The 15,520-nt window shown below is 40.4% G+C and overlaps 1 protein-coding gene across 1 annotated transcript in view; it reads left to right on the top strand.

The window, feature by feature from the left end:
• LOC124167109 (lachesin-like) overlaps positions 1–15,520 on the top strand; it is a 462,868-nt gene that overhangs the window by 62,749 nt on the left and 384,599 nt on the right. The window contains exon 2 of the mRNA XM_046544909.1: positions 1,756–1,966. Coding sequence (XP_046400865.1) covers positions 1,756–1,966 — 211 coding nt within the window. The remainder of the gene's footprint in view (positions 1–1,755; positions 1,967–15,520) is intronic.

Below are 15,520 nucleotides of genomic sequence, written 5' to 3'. Positions count from 1 at the left end.
TTATTTCACTAAAAGAGCAATAAATGACCAATTTGTGGTCTGTGGATAAAGAGGCAAGGGTAAATTAATCTGAGGCACTAAGATTCCGCTGCTATTAATGTTGCTTTTTTGGCGGTGCTGGTTTCTCCTTTGTGATGTGGTTGTGGAATTCCCTTTGGCAAAGACACCTCCGCGAGGATTTCATAATGCTTTCTCTTTGATGCTTGACTCCTTATGACACCCCGTGGCGTTAATGACGGAGTTAATGGCATGGGATTCAGTTCTGACTTCGTAAACGTTTCGCGAGAAACTTTGGAGAGTGTAGCGATGCTCTGCAGAAGTGATTAATTAAACCTGAAATTGTGGCAAAGTCTAATATAGAGGACGTGTGAAATTTTGAAAGAGATCCGTCCTTTCAGAAAATATTATGACTCAGCTGGGATGCAGTTTTGTGAGAGAATTACGGGCCTAGAAGTGCATGTTTGTCTCTGGTTGGGTTCTCCTTGATACACAATCTTCATTCATCAAGTCGCTCGGCGCAATGTTATTATTCAACGGTTAGCAGAAGTGATTCAGTTTATTAGAGGAATTGAAGAATGAGGCAGAGCATGGAAAAAAATGCGAACATCGATGCACTCAATTCACCACTACAGTCATTTACCTCCCAAAGAACTTTTATACGGAATACTTAGATTAAATATATTTAGTTTTAGGCTTTTAATAGTTTTTATGAGTTCACCTTGATGATACTTCATAATTTATATAATTACCGAAAAATTTCTATGCTCTATTTCATGTTTTAGTGGAAATTATTGCAATGCCTTTCACTTACCCTGCAAAATTCAATTTTAAAATGGGAATGGTTTTGTACAATCTTGTACTACAAGGTTGTTCAAAACCATACATTTTACATACAAAACCGTACATTTTATGAGATTTTAATTAAATGCGGCATCAAAAAATAATATTTCCTCTCCTCTGTTGTGCGCAGTTGCATTATTTATTGTGATAACTTTTTTCATTGTAAGAATGGATGTTATTGCGTCCAATTTAGCTATTCAAAATTCAGCATGTGCTCCTCAGCTACGGTTAGGTTGCAAACCACTTCATTGACTGAGCAACAATCCAACTGTTATTCTTTCTCTGTATGTCGTTAAAGCATTACTATTTCCATTAATGAGATGCAATCGGTATGACTTTAATCCAAAGCGTAGTTCAAGAACTTATCTCCTTCTCGGGAATAGTTTAATGGAATGATATTTGCGACTTTGTGAGTATGCCTAGCGAGTCTGGAAGTGATAACCATAATAATATTATGTTTTTAGATCCAGAAAGTGTTCGAGATATATTAATAGTATTAATACTACAGTAAAATATTTTTTCATAAAATAATAGAGTTTGTTACAAGGATATTTTGTTTAAATAATACATTTGATAGTTAGATTCAGATGAGAGTTTAACATAGCTGCAAAAAGTATCCACGTTTATTTACAAACGTTCAAATAAATGAAGTCACAGAATATAAAAACATATTATGAACTTGACATAGGCCCTCTTGGATTGGCCGTCCCGAGGACCCTACCTTACCGTTGAGGCCCTCACCGGAGGGGAACTTTCGCCCTCACCACCAAATAATCCCTACCCCCACTCCTTGCTGGTGGTCTTCGTGTTCGGGTACCTAAGGTAACTCTTGACTGAGCTAGGCTACGAATAGTGATCCGCAATTTTATGTGACTTGAACTGCGTGAATTGATTGGAATGTCTGTGCTCTTGCAGGTGTCATGGGTTCGCCATCGCGACATCCACCTGCTGACCGTGGGCCGCTACACGTACACGAGTGACCAGAGGTTTCGTGCCATTCATCACCCCCACTCGGAAGACTGGACGCTGCAGATCAAGTACCCACAGCACAGGGACTCCGGGATCTACGAGTGTCAGATCAGCACCACGCCGCACATGAGCCATTTCATCCACTTGAACGTAGTCGGTAAGTACCTACTCCACCCATTCTCTTCACTAGTAGTATTTAAATTTAGGGTGCGTCGACGGCTAGGTCATTTCGCACCATTACTGTGTCATTTAACTCCAAAATTTATGTAGAAAGAGAGCCACTGCTTATGATGTCTTCGTACAAAGAGTGAATATAATTAGATTTTATAAGAAGTATTTATTTCTTTGAGGAACTAAAATGTATAATTTAAGTTGGTTGGGTGGTCTCCTAAAAGGGCTTCTAGGTCTCCCCCGAGATTAAACCGTCTTCGCGCGTCTAACTATCAGGGTATGTCTAATATTTAACGGGCACCTACACTCATCACATTGGGGAGGTTCTTTCTCTCCAGTTAAGAGATACGCATGGGTCAGGGGGCTGTGCCCTATTCTCAACCGTGTGAGTACTACCTCCTCTCTCCGATTGCAACGGAAAGAGGAGGGCCACGCTGCTATTACGTCATTGATGCCACGGAGGTTGTTATTGTTCAGGGTCCTCCACGAGTCCCTCCACCCATTCTCTTCAATCGGAATAATTAACTGGAGCTAGTGATTGGCAAAAGTGTGGAGCCACTGGTGGCTTAGCTAACTCAGCAGGTTATCACCCACATGACGATAGCCTAAGACAATTCTGGAAACCATTTCGGGGATATTTTTCCCTCTCGTTTTAATTGACTTTTGAGGATTTCCAGCCATGGGTCGTATTCCCATCTCTCTGCCATCGCCAGAAAACTTTCTGACCTCCCTCCTCCCTCGAATCTGCGCGGTCGGCATTTCTATGCTGAGCACTCCTCGTCCGATGAGGAATGCTGCCAAGAAGTTGCCCAACTTCCAACGGGCGAAACGTTTGTTGCTCCTGCCCGGAATGATTTGAATTTATGAGCCGCCCTACATTTGCTGAGAGTGACGCCAGGGGCTATTATGACGCAATGATTGTTTTCCTTCATTGCCTGAAAGTTTGATAAGAAATTTGACGGCTAGCTAGGAATCTACACGGATCCCTTTTCATTTAACGTTATGAAAGGAGGTTCTGGGGATGTGGTAGTGAAATAGGGAAGTTAATTTGAAGATTTTGGAAGCATGATTACCGAATCATATCTCGAGACGAGTCCAAAAAGAACCCTATGGAATCGCTTGCTTTGTCGTTAAATACTGAAAATGGTATAAAAAAGGGGTATATTTTTATCGTAATGAATTCGAATAAAAATCGTATGTGATAAAAGTTAGCGTAGTGTTGTAATGTATTTGACCTTTTCAACACCTAAAACACTTTAATGGATGTGGTTCAATTCACATGAAATTGTGGATTACTATTTATAGATAAGGTACACTATTTTCAGATAAGGTATACTATTTTTAGGTAAGGTACACTATTTTAAGATAAGGTACACTAAAAATTTAAAATGATGGGGATACGTTGTAATAGGTACTAGGAGTTTTTCTATGCTCATAGAAGTAGTCGTTGTCATAATGCAGCGCCATTAAAGTTCTTCCGATTTACAGTTAAATTTCCCCCTTCTTCATTTCCGCGAAGAGTGACCTGATATCCTATTCTTGTCGTCCACTTCTTGCGTAACATGCGGGCACAAGCATTTTTCAGTTTTGGGAATCAATTTCTGTTTTTTCATACATTGCGAGGAATGTTTTCATTACTTAGTCTCATAAACTAATCTCATCGTAATTTATTATCCTTCCGGTTAAGAATCGTGTTCAATTTCCACAGCACTACGCAGAAATAATTCAATATTCTATGGAAACACCCACCGCACCCTTGCGCATGTGTTATAACATAACCTATTTCGTTTGGGTCTCAAGGAACGAGGCGAAGGACCTTCCTCTCATTGCAGGGACCGGCCTCTTTCCCGTAATACCTCTTTAATCACTGAGAAGAGGTATTTTTGCTTGTATTTACATACTAAAGCATAATGGTTCATGGGCGTACCCAGCGAGGGAAAAGGGGGGCCCCCCCTTACAAGCAAAAATCACTTCTGAACTGAATCGAAAACATTCAACAAATTTTCTTTATACCCACGAAAAATGATATGTATTAGTATAAGATATGTAACTAAAATAAAACTTTTTTCAAGGAAATAATCTCATAAACTAATGGTTTCAACAACTTGGTTTCCTACCCCCCCCCCCCCCAGACCATGGCTACCTCCCCCGAGACTACGGCCAGCCTCCTCCCTAATTATGATCCTGAGTACGCCCCTGTACTGGTTTATGCTCAGTAATCCATGCTTGATCGTTGGAATTTTTGCTAAATACAAGAAAATTAGAAAGACAAAATACAGTTACAGTTTTTTCGTAGGAATGTCGATTTTATTTTTCTACCTTTTGTATTCCAATGTTCAATGTCCATGAGCTGAAAATATCCGTAGTAAAAATAAACAATGCCGACAGTGAAACGTAAAAAACGCCCTTAGCATGTCCACGAATCGTATTCTTGTAAAAGAATTTTCGATTATAACCCTCCTTTTGAATCTTTTTTCACGATTTCATGGAATTAGCTTTCTTCATACATCTTACAAATTGATCATGTCTTAATTCATTAATCCTTCTATGAAAAATAGGGATTCCTCTTTAATCCATTTAACAATGAATACTTTAACATTCTATGCAAAACTATGCACAAATTCACTCTTGGAGCTGAAGCTAGGACTCGTGAAGCGTGTCATGTTAAGGTTTTCGAATAAACAAGTGAAGGAGAGGTGCTTCATGACTCTCGTCAGGCAATTCCCTGAATACGCGGCTAGGATATGAGATACGACGCACAAAAGCTTTCACCGTGAACTTGAAAAAATACACAGGAAAACTGCACGATTGGTTAAAAAACATTTCTGCGACAGAGCAGACAGCGTTTCAAATCTTTGACGCGAATTAGGTTGTGGGTGGCGCTGGTGACTCGGCGGTTGCGTGTTTGGCTCCAATATTTCGGTGTCGCACATAAAAATCATCTTAGAACGTCGGTGTGATTATAGATACGACATAAATGATAAATTAAGAGATGCTTTCACAAATGGATTGGTGTACTAATATTTTTCCTCCCGAAAAATAAGGGACTTTAATAAATGCTAGGTGCGACTCAGTAGCCACATATATTTCCAACGCGCAGATCCACTTCATCTTTTTTTTTGTGAACGGCTGCTGTGTCCTCTCACCCCCTGCCACACGCATGTGTGGGCGACTTGCGGGGTATTTTGTGGATTCAGAATCCTCCCTTGACCGAGTGTGATCGGAGATATGAAGTGAAACACTTTGCACTTTACACATAAAAATTTAGTAAACTACAGTCGACATGTTTCACTGCACTGCAGCATTATCAAGACTAAACCAAAAAATTAACCATACGAATATAAATACAAAATTGCACACTCTCAAACATTTAAGAGGGTGGGGGTGGAAGGTGGGGTGGAAAGGAGGGTTGGGAATTTTAAACTGACCGTTGATCTGGGGTGAGGTAGAGGATGACTATTTTCAGGTGCTCGGAGGGTTTTTTTCCCCATTGGCTGAGGGAGGTCAAGGATCGGAGAATGGAAGGGAAAATCATGGTCACTAGTAATAACATCTTTCCTACTAATGGCAGAAATGATGTACAATTGTTCCCAAATGTCCATTTTTTCCCTTTTTTTAACTCGTTGCAGCATTTCTGGGATGAAATCAGCCCGGTGTCCATCTTCTAGGAGTTGAGGCGCGAACTGGGATTTTCTTCACTGTTTTCAAAGTCCCTCTTATGCTCTTCTGCTCTGACCTTCAGACTTCTCCCTGTCTGTCCAATGTATGACGCCATACAATCCCCACACTTTAGCCTATAAATTCCACTACGGTCCCTGATATCAACAGGGTCTTTTACATTGGGAAGCAAATATTTTAGGTTCTTTCTATTGTGGAAGGCTGGTTTGAAGCCAAGGTGATTTAGAAATTTACATGATGATTTGATAAAATTTTAAAGACGATTTAGAGATTTAGAAAAGTGTTATCTCTTCTATCTATATCAGTGTTTCCCAAACTTTTTCGAGCCACCACCCCCTTGGATCCATAAACCTATACTCAACGCCCCCCTAATCGGTATCTTTCAAATTATAATCAGAATTATATACTAACTAACCAAATGAGTAACATTGTAATTATTAAATTAAAAACAATGACTAATTAAATGACTAATAACTAATTAAGTTGTCTGTGTCGTGAAGTTGTACCACCGATAGACCAAATGAAACTAAACCCCTTCAAACGTTTCCCTTGTGCAAGAAAGGCTTGGAAATATTTTTCAACAGTTCTTACTTACTTACTTAGAAATAATATGGTTTAAATTACTTCCATGTGCGGGAAACAAAGTAAACTTTAGAAGCGAAGCTTGAAAACGAAGACAAAAGGAAGTTTACGGAAGCTTCGCATTTGTCACATTGTCAGGACCCTCCGGCGCCCCCCTGCCGCCCCCTTGGCTCTTTTCGCCCCCATAGACTACAGAAACGCCCTCCAGGGGGCGGTACTTTGGGAACCACTGATCTACATCTACATAATACCATGCGAGCCACCTCTAGAGTGTTTGGCAGGGTGTGATCAATCACCAGCATGCAGCATGCATTTGGACTCCCACATGCACACCACACCGTCCAAAAAACGTCCCGTATACTGACAAACTATACTACTATATGCTGTTAGAAATATAAATAGAATTAAGAAACGTGCATTTATTTTTACTTAGGTTAGTAGGCTACACTACAAGTCATGCAATCTATTTATGAGTTCTATCGCTGCCGTTATAATCTCTTATTGATCGTGGAAAAAATGACATTCTGAATCTGTCTGTTCTACAATCTATCCCTCTTATTTTATTTATATGATCTGATCGTCCGTAGTATGTTGGCGTCCGTGAGATATGGTTAACCTCGTTAGAAAAGACACTGCTCTTGAATTTATCTAAAGGGTTTAGTCTACTTTTCAATCTACGGTCCGACAGAGATTCCCTTCCGAGTTTATCTAAGAGGTCAGTTACACTAACAAGAATCTCTTCGCGTGGGAAGGAAGGCTCTCTCCCGCATTCCACGGTGAGTTACAGAGGCGTGTCCTACCGCAAGCGAGTGCAATGAGTAAAGAGCCGCAATTCGAAATCGATGCGAGTCTCGGGAAATTGACGTCTCACTCATGACTCCATCTGCCCCCCCCCCCCCCCCTCCTAATCGAGCAAATTTCAGCTCGGATGTCATTCGTCGAGTGGACGCAGGGGGCGATACAAACCCCCCCCCCCCCTCACTGCAATATCATGGGGAGGAAATTGGCGAAAGGAGGAGAGTGTTTGAGGGCGTTGGAAATGGAATGGATTTCGACGTAAGTAATTAAGTTGTCAGTCGCGGCGGCGAAAGTCGTATCGCCATATTACTGTTAAGGGTGGAGCGGTGTGCGACTCCCCGCAGGCAGAGCCCCTCACGCCCTGCTGGCGATCCTTCTTCCCTCATACGGCGAGCCGGGCTCTTTATTTTCCGGTGCTATGCCAGCCAGTGGGAGACAGAGAGAGAAATGAGGGAGGTTGCGGTCGGAATCGAGGCTGTTGGATGGCCCCGCCATTTCCCGGTCCGCTTTCCTGGTGCGAAGCACTCACCTGGAAATGTCAAATTTCACTTCAACATGTATGCTTGCAACATTAAATCCCTCCCGCACTAATTTGCCTGCAATATGTTATTAAATCTGTTTCACCTTGTCTTATCAAACCGACCTACACCAGATACAATAGTTTAATATATATTGAAGTACGCGAGATGGTTTCAGCCTGAAAGAGCTTGAATTGCACCACCACCTTGTGCACTATGTTAAAGAGAAAAAATTTCCCAGGTATATGTCACTTTATGGCATTTCAGTGATGGGATGCTATGCCATCCCCAGCTTCCTATGGAGAGAATTCCCCTGCCCCACATCTATTATACGTCTTTTTGTTTCTCAAGCCTGGACGGAGGGAGATGTGGAGGCTGGCCTCGGGCATACCATGTACCACAACTGCTACTTTCTATCTTTTCGCAAGCCTTTTGGCAGGATATATTAAATAGCGTGAACTTACGGGTTTATACAATTACATCGCCCGTCGTCTTCCCTGCTGTTAAACTAAAATTAAGCTTACGAGAGAGTGTGACTGATTGAAGTAGATGTTTTTTTTCGCCGTATCTCTATTCCATCTCACTAATTATTACAACGATCTCTGACTTTGGGTTTGAATGAACAACCAATCCTATTACAATTGGCTGACAATGGCAGGTGATCGCTCTATCGCGATATTTGTTTCGTGAAGTTGCAGCATATTTTAAAAGTACACCGATTTATAAATTTTAGATGAAGCCAGCGTTCTTAACTGATAGCATATACTTTTATTTATTGCCATTTAGACGTTGGACATTTAAATTTGTTCCATCTTAATGGTAGAGTGAACATATACGATAAGGGTAAGATTACTGCTAATTGCAAGTAGATGGAGGGTGTACTTCCTTCTATTAATTCGTGCCTGGCTCCCACATGCGATGTATACCCTTTTACGGGGGGCCTAGGAATGAATAAGATTACTGGATCACGGAATGGCTATGTTCGCTCGAGGGCTCAGCGTGCGAATGCCGTGTGGTAATGGCGGGTGAAGTTTGTTCCTGAGCATATTAAGCATTTGAATGAGGGACAGCGCGTTAATTCCTCTGGAACATGAAACCCTTACCACTCTAGTCTGGGGAAACAGAGTTAGAAGGCTAAACTAGTATTGCCTAACATTATTTCATGGACTATTTCTGAGTGCATTACCTCACATGAAATTAATAGCCTCGGAGTACGCTATGGAGGAGGAGGCTATCTGGCCTTCAGAATTTCAGAAATTGCAAGCACTAACAAAAAAAGTGAGTAAAATAGATTATTTCCTTCTTCTTTCTGGCCACCTGGAAATTTTTGAGGCAACGGCTTCGTCTGAAACTTTTAGGTGGAACATTCAAGCTAGAGCACTTAAAAGAGACCGATAAATATCATTTTCAATATTCGCGAATGAATTCATCTCTTCTGTTAATACTTTTCGCCGGATTTAGCTCCTGTACTCGCCAATACATTGCGATGTTAACCTGTATTATTTATTATTTGACTGAAAGGAATTTCTTATTTGTTGAGAAGAAAAATATTTCACGCTCTTTTCTTCTTTTTAGGTTACGTTTTATTTTTCTTCTCGGTTAAAAATGTACCCTTTCGCTTGAACTGTGTAGTTAATTTAGAATTGAATCTATCCATATTTATGAAGTGCGGGATTTTGAAAAGTGACTTAGAAAACATTTGTTTGCTGTATTAATTGTTTTGTCAATATAATTTATTATCACCGCAACATAGTCATTATGTAAAAAAATGACAACTTTTACGTTTTTAGCATTGCAGGCATATGCTACATAATTGTCAACACAATGTAGGTACTTATCACATAATTCTTGTAAGAAGTGAATCTTTGCCTAGACGTAAATATATAGATGTAATAAATAGTGGCGTATTATATTAACGTTACAAAATACCTTTACATGACGTATCATTGATGGCTCTTGAAAGTAAAATGTTGCATATACTTTTTTAGTTTTAGGAAAATAAATATTCTTGTTTTAAAAAATTAGTTTGCTTAGTAAATATTATGGTAGTAAATGTTAAGTGCATAGTACCATGCAGGGAGATTTCAGTACTTTTGTTGTAATAATCACTTTATTTAAATTTTTTAATAAATAATTATTTATTTGATTATTTAATATTTGTTGTTATAAGTGCACTTTAAATTGGCAGTCCTGCTGTATGTGTACCACTTTATTAAAATAAATTAAAATAAATGTCATAATTAAGATGTTGTCGAACATTTTTCGGCCTTGAAGCGCAATAGATTGGAGACATTGTTACCAATGATAGTTTCATATTATAAGGGTGTGGCCGCAGGTAGGGGACAGTAACGGAAACAAGGGAGGTATCATACCATGGAGAAATGGAACTCTGTCACGGAGCAAGAGAGCTTCGAGTGGAATAGGAAGGAATGAAAAGGACTTATTGCAAGCCGCGACGGGATTGAAAAACATGGTGATGGCATACTTATCTCGACTACTTTGGGGGAAGGCACGATTTCTATCGCGCAACCAGAGCAACAGAGAGAAACCGGCATTCCGAAATAATTTAGGCACGATTCAGAGCGAAGGATGGAAGTCGAAGAGAGATTGAAGATGCTGATGATGCTGCACATACACACACACATGTATGTATATACACACATATCTATATAGTTAGGAGGAGAAGATCGTTTTTGGGGATTGAAGTGAAATGCGAAGAGGGGATAAGGGAATGAATTTTGTGCTCGGTCGAAGGTGGCGTGGAGGGGGTCTTGTGGGGAATCCCAGGTTCAATCCAATTCCTTCCTCCTTATCCCTCCTTCCCCTTCCCTGGCCATGAAAGTGGGGGTGGGGAAGAATTGGGAAGTTGTTTGTTGATGTGTGAGTGGGATCGGAAGGAAAATATGGCCATAGCGAGAAGTGCAAGAAGGAAAGAATTCAGATAGGGAAAAATCAGTAAGCGGTTAAGGTCAATAGCATACGCATGTCGCAGCCAGCAATGGTGAATGATTCCTCAATTATTTAATCTATTCGAATGTGTTCTGACTTGATAAAGACAGGTAATGAATCAAGACCGCAAAATGAAGCCAGTTTCTGATAAATTAACTGCCTTAGGCATTCTACTCTTTATTTCTATTTTAACTTAACGTCGACCTTGAGAATGATTCAAGTGAACGAATCAGTGCCATCATCACGGAAATTCTTTTGTCTATGGTCAGCGAATGTGGCTTGTTCGACCTGAGGCGTTGAGTCCATTCTTCAGGGACCCAGCTTCGCGACGGTGAACTTGAGTTCTGCAAAGAATTTTGCCTTTGGGAGTATTTGATTATTTTATAGTTCTCGCAAACCTTCCGTCAGGATGAACTCTAAATTGTCGCTATTTCTTTGCGGATGATTCTGCTGTCCATAGGCCATGTAGGTCCTGAATTTTCCATTGCAATATATTCCCTATAGGTACGCAAGGGAAGTGGCCAATGTTAATTCAATGCTATATTTTCTAAATGAATGTTCATGAAATTCAGTGTTTTTAAGTAATACTGTTAATAAAAAGCAGAGAGAAATAGTTCCATGACTGGTACCTGAGATGCTATTTGCTTGAAAGTCATCACCAAGCTTTTTCTCTTGAATATTTTAATTGTAGAAAATTTGTAGAGATCATTTCTCCTTTTTCAACTCAAAACGAGTCAGTCATGGTACAGCTGTAATTTTGATCATATTGCGTGTTGAAATGCAGCCATAACTTATCCTAGAATTTTTTTATGTTATGCTTTCTTGTGAGTTTACTTCGGAATAGAGATTTTGATCCGTGTTTTTTATATTAAGTCACTTTCGAGCTTGGTGATTTTTTAAGCTATCTATTTTAGGCCAATAATGTAATACTGTTTATTCCCGCATTTCCGTACCTTTGCTGCTCATCCATTCAAGCCCAAACAGGTTTTTCGCATCCCCAGTATCTCTTTGCCACCTTCTATGGTACTGAATTTGCTCTTTTTTACATTTGATTGTATAACATCCTTTATCACTTCTCTCTCGTACGCTATATTTATAGCCGGATAGAGTTCGCCCGCCTTACGGATTATTTCTGCTACCATCTGCATTTTAGAAATCGGCTGTCTTCCACAAACGTGACCTGCCCAACTTAGCTAAATTAATGAAAATGAAAAAGCAGGAGCAATTTCCACAATTTTACATTTATTAATACTGCCGGTTTCGCTTTTCAGCATCATCAGGTACAAAAATATCAAGTGCGCTGTGCTTAAATAGGCGAAACCGGTAGTATTAATAAATGTAAAATTGTGGAAATTGCTCCTGCTTTTTCATTTTCATTATGTCACGTTTCCACTCCATCTCGCCTGAAACCTCAGACTATATTAGCTAAATTACTTCATTTTGAGCCATCGTATCAGGCTCTTCCTTCACGATCATAATTATTTCATTATTCCTTATTCTCCGGTTGTCTTCGTGAAACGCTGGAAAATTACAATGCGTAGAAGTATGTTTCTAAGAAAAGTTCTCTCTTTTCTGAAGTCTTTTTCTTCTGATTTTTCTTGGTAACCAGGCTTCTAAGCTAAGTTTTTTTTTCTATTTTCTTGACGAATCTTAGCTTAGTTTATTTAAAATTCAATGCAATTTTTTTTACCATAAACAACCTTACCGATGTAAAAATTCTCGGTGAGTTGAAACAGCTTGAGGCGCTGTATTTTAAAGAACCCCAAAATATTTTGAAAGTAACACGACTCGGCAATGAACGAAGTTATACTTATGCAGAAATATGTTAAATGTGTGGAGAGGATTCCTGTTTTTTATATTCTAAATTTGCGAATGTATCTAGCCGCAAAATATTGTGCAGCTTTGGACTCAAATTGATGCAGTGTTTCGTGCCTAAACGGTCTCCGTATGACTGACTGACTGTCTGCGTGGTGGATGATTGAGAGAGGGGAGGAATGGGATGTTGGAGGGGAATGAAAAGAGCCTGTTTGAAGGGGGTGGGCAGATATACGGAATAGAACAGTTTTGACTTTTGTGCGTAGCAAGGAGAAATAAAAACGAGAATATTTTCTCTCTCCTTTTTCTTCCCATCTCACGGTTTGCTCGCCGTCCCTTTCCCGTTATCCCGATGCTGTTGTGGTAACGTATTCAATTTGCTGGTTGCCAACATCCGAGATTGGAATGGTCCCTCACACCCACCCGCCCTCCCCCTATCGCGTCCACCCCCTCTTCCGAGGCTTATTTTCCCTCTCTTTTCGATTCGCTCCCTCCCGAAAAGAACATTGACGGAGGAACGAAGGCTGTTTGAAGGGGAATAAGCGGTGGCCTGAAAATGGAACGACCCGACTTCTGCGAACGTGATGACCTAATCATGAAGGTCATTCGGGAGAAGGAAATCCATGTTCACTCGCGTATCATTCACTGATATCTATACTTGCGTTTGTTGATGTATATATTTACTAGGTTTGAAACACAATCACACAATAGTGAACCTGTTATGACCTAAAATAATTTTTCATATCGTAGTAATCAGGTTTTAAAGGAACAGTTACATAGGTATTAATGTGAATTAAAGTGTGGAATCTTATTGGAACAGACCCCATGAGTTACCAAAGGTGGCATATCCGAAAAAATAATTCATTTTGTTCATTAGGAAAATAGTTGTTGTCACTCTTGCTTCGTAACTATCGTATTTTTAAGCACATACAAAGATGATATTTCGGCTTGAAATGGTGAAAGATTGGATCTTATGATTTTTAGTTGATTTAAAATTGCTAATAATATGTTCCACACTAAGTAAAATCAAGTAATGGTGGGCCTTACTTCACTCGCTGCTAATCACGCGTAATGTTTCTCTTTTAGTGAGCCTGCAGGAATCTCTTTTATTTCGTACAATAAGTTCCTTGAAAAACAAAATATTAGGGAATCTTCAGGTGAAAGAGGGAAATATCTAAACAGATACCAGCCATATTTGGATATTTCACTAATTAGTAGCCACGGGCGGGGATGTGATTCGACATTTTTGAGTAAAAGGTGGAGGAATGCGTATCATTCTCAGCTTAACGTGGAAATCGATGAGCGTGGAAAAAATGAAACATGAAACGCGGAAGGAACGACCAACGTCTGTTAGCTGCTTAGAGAATTTAAGAGAATACAATTTTCTAAGCTTCTAAACCGACTTTTATTTTATTGCACGCCTAGCACTTTCCCTCCATTGCGCATAAATAATAACCAGAGCAACGTCATAATCTATCCCAAGTTTTAATGTGCTTCAACGGGCCATGGAACACTATTACTCATCGCCATTGTTGCCTTTGTGTTTTGAGTTTCTTTTATAGTTGAGAACATATTATGAGCTCAGCCATTATTTTTGTGTAGGCATCAGTTAAAAGTGACCGTAGGAAAAGGCGATAGTAGTTGAAATATTATGAATATACGAAAAATACCTTTATCGTCGTTAGCTGTGGTGGTATAGTGGATTTTTTATTTTGTGTACCCCACCAAAATTATTAGTATCATATTTAAATGTACCCGCCTAACAATATCTTCCAATTATGGTATGAAATTGTGGGAGCCCTTCCGTCCATTCCGTGTTGCGTCCATTGATGAAGAGTTCACAACGCGCCGTGCCGATTACTTCCCCCCGTGCTTGGAATAGGAAATTTGTGCATCTACCTACTTTCGCATCAATGGGCGAAGCCGTGGAGGGGAATCACGGGGAGAATGAGTTTTCGCCACCATGAACTACTCTGCGCGATGCATTATTGCAAAAGAGACATTCACTTCAATGCACTCGGTTTAACCAATTAATTGAAGAGAATCAATGGCCCGAAGGATTCAAAACGAAATCTACGAATTTTCCAAACTTTAGCGGCTGAAAACATGGTTGCTATTCCATCCTAGGTTGCCTCCTGTACGAGTATATCACCCCGTTGTTTACTTTTCGATTTCATTTACGCATCAACTAATTACGATCATCTGCCTCTCTTTGAGCAGGGCACTAATGATCCTGATTCCAATTTTAACAAGCGCGAAGGCATCCACTCCATTCACATGCGAATCACGAATGTATGAGCTGGATGTTTCTATATAAAATACACCTCTTTTTTTTACCATAGCTTTCAGGGCTGCATGACCGTTTCACATTATATCGGCCCCATCATATTAACCCCTTGTGCACTCCCTTCTCTCATCATTAGGTCACCACGCACTCGCCTCGCATGCTTCCGCTAATGATCGTGTGACCTCTCCATTCTGTCCCCTGCGAGACAACGGCTCTGGCCACGGGCAGCACTCGGCTGCAAACTCTCCAGCAGCGCGCCTCTTGAAATATGGATGGCTGCATTCATTGCGGATGGTTTATCTTTCGGCTCCCTTTTGAAATATTTACCGGCGATCCCGTGTGCCTCGTCCGCCGTCGACGCGGGCGACGTCGCCGCGACCAGCTCCCATTCGCCACCCGCTGGCTGCGCCTCATTCCATCACGGCCGTAATCATTTAATTATCTACTTCCTTGGGCTTGTAATTGGCCCGCGGAGTTGCGTCTCTTCACGGCTCATCGTGGGACGTTTTTTTTTTTAATATGGCCGCGGCGGCGTTCGGAAGCGCCGTGTTAGCATATCGCGAGCTCCATCCCCTCGCTAATTACAACTGTCCGGTGTGAAGGCGCTCTCCGGCGGCCAAGGTCATATCCAGACACGTAACTCAACCGCAGTGCATCATTTTCCCTCGTGTAATTGAAACACGTGACTTCTCAGATACCTATACTTCCTTAAAAAAATTCGGTAGTTTTATTTTAAATGTAACAAAATGATGAAAAGAAAATCCTTGTTATTTCATCACACTTAGTTCAGGATCAGTGTATCCTCAATTTCATGATCTTTGGTTGTTACCATTTAAATAGATCGCTTCATTCACTTTAAATATTTAATTGAATTCCTTATCTTAATTGCGTTATTCCTACCTTCATCGACCTA

The sequence above is a fragment of the Ischnura elegans genome, chromosome 10 (genome assembly GCF_921293095.1).
Source record: "Ischnura elegans chromosome 10, ioIscEleg1.1, whole genome shotgun sequence".
Taxonomy (NCBI): domain Eukaryota; kingdom Metazoa; phylum Arthropoda; class Insecta; order Odonata; family Coenagrionidae; genus Ischnura; species Ischnura elegans.
The sequence above is the reverse complement of the archived record's forward strand: the minus strand, read 5'-3'. Positions and strand labels throughout refer to the sequence as shown.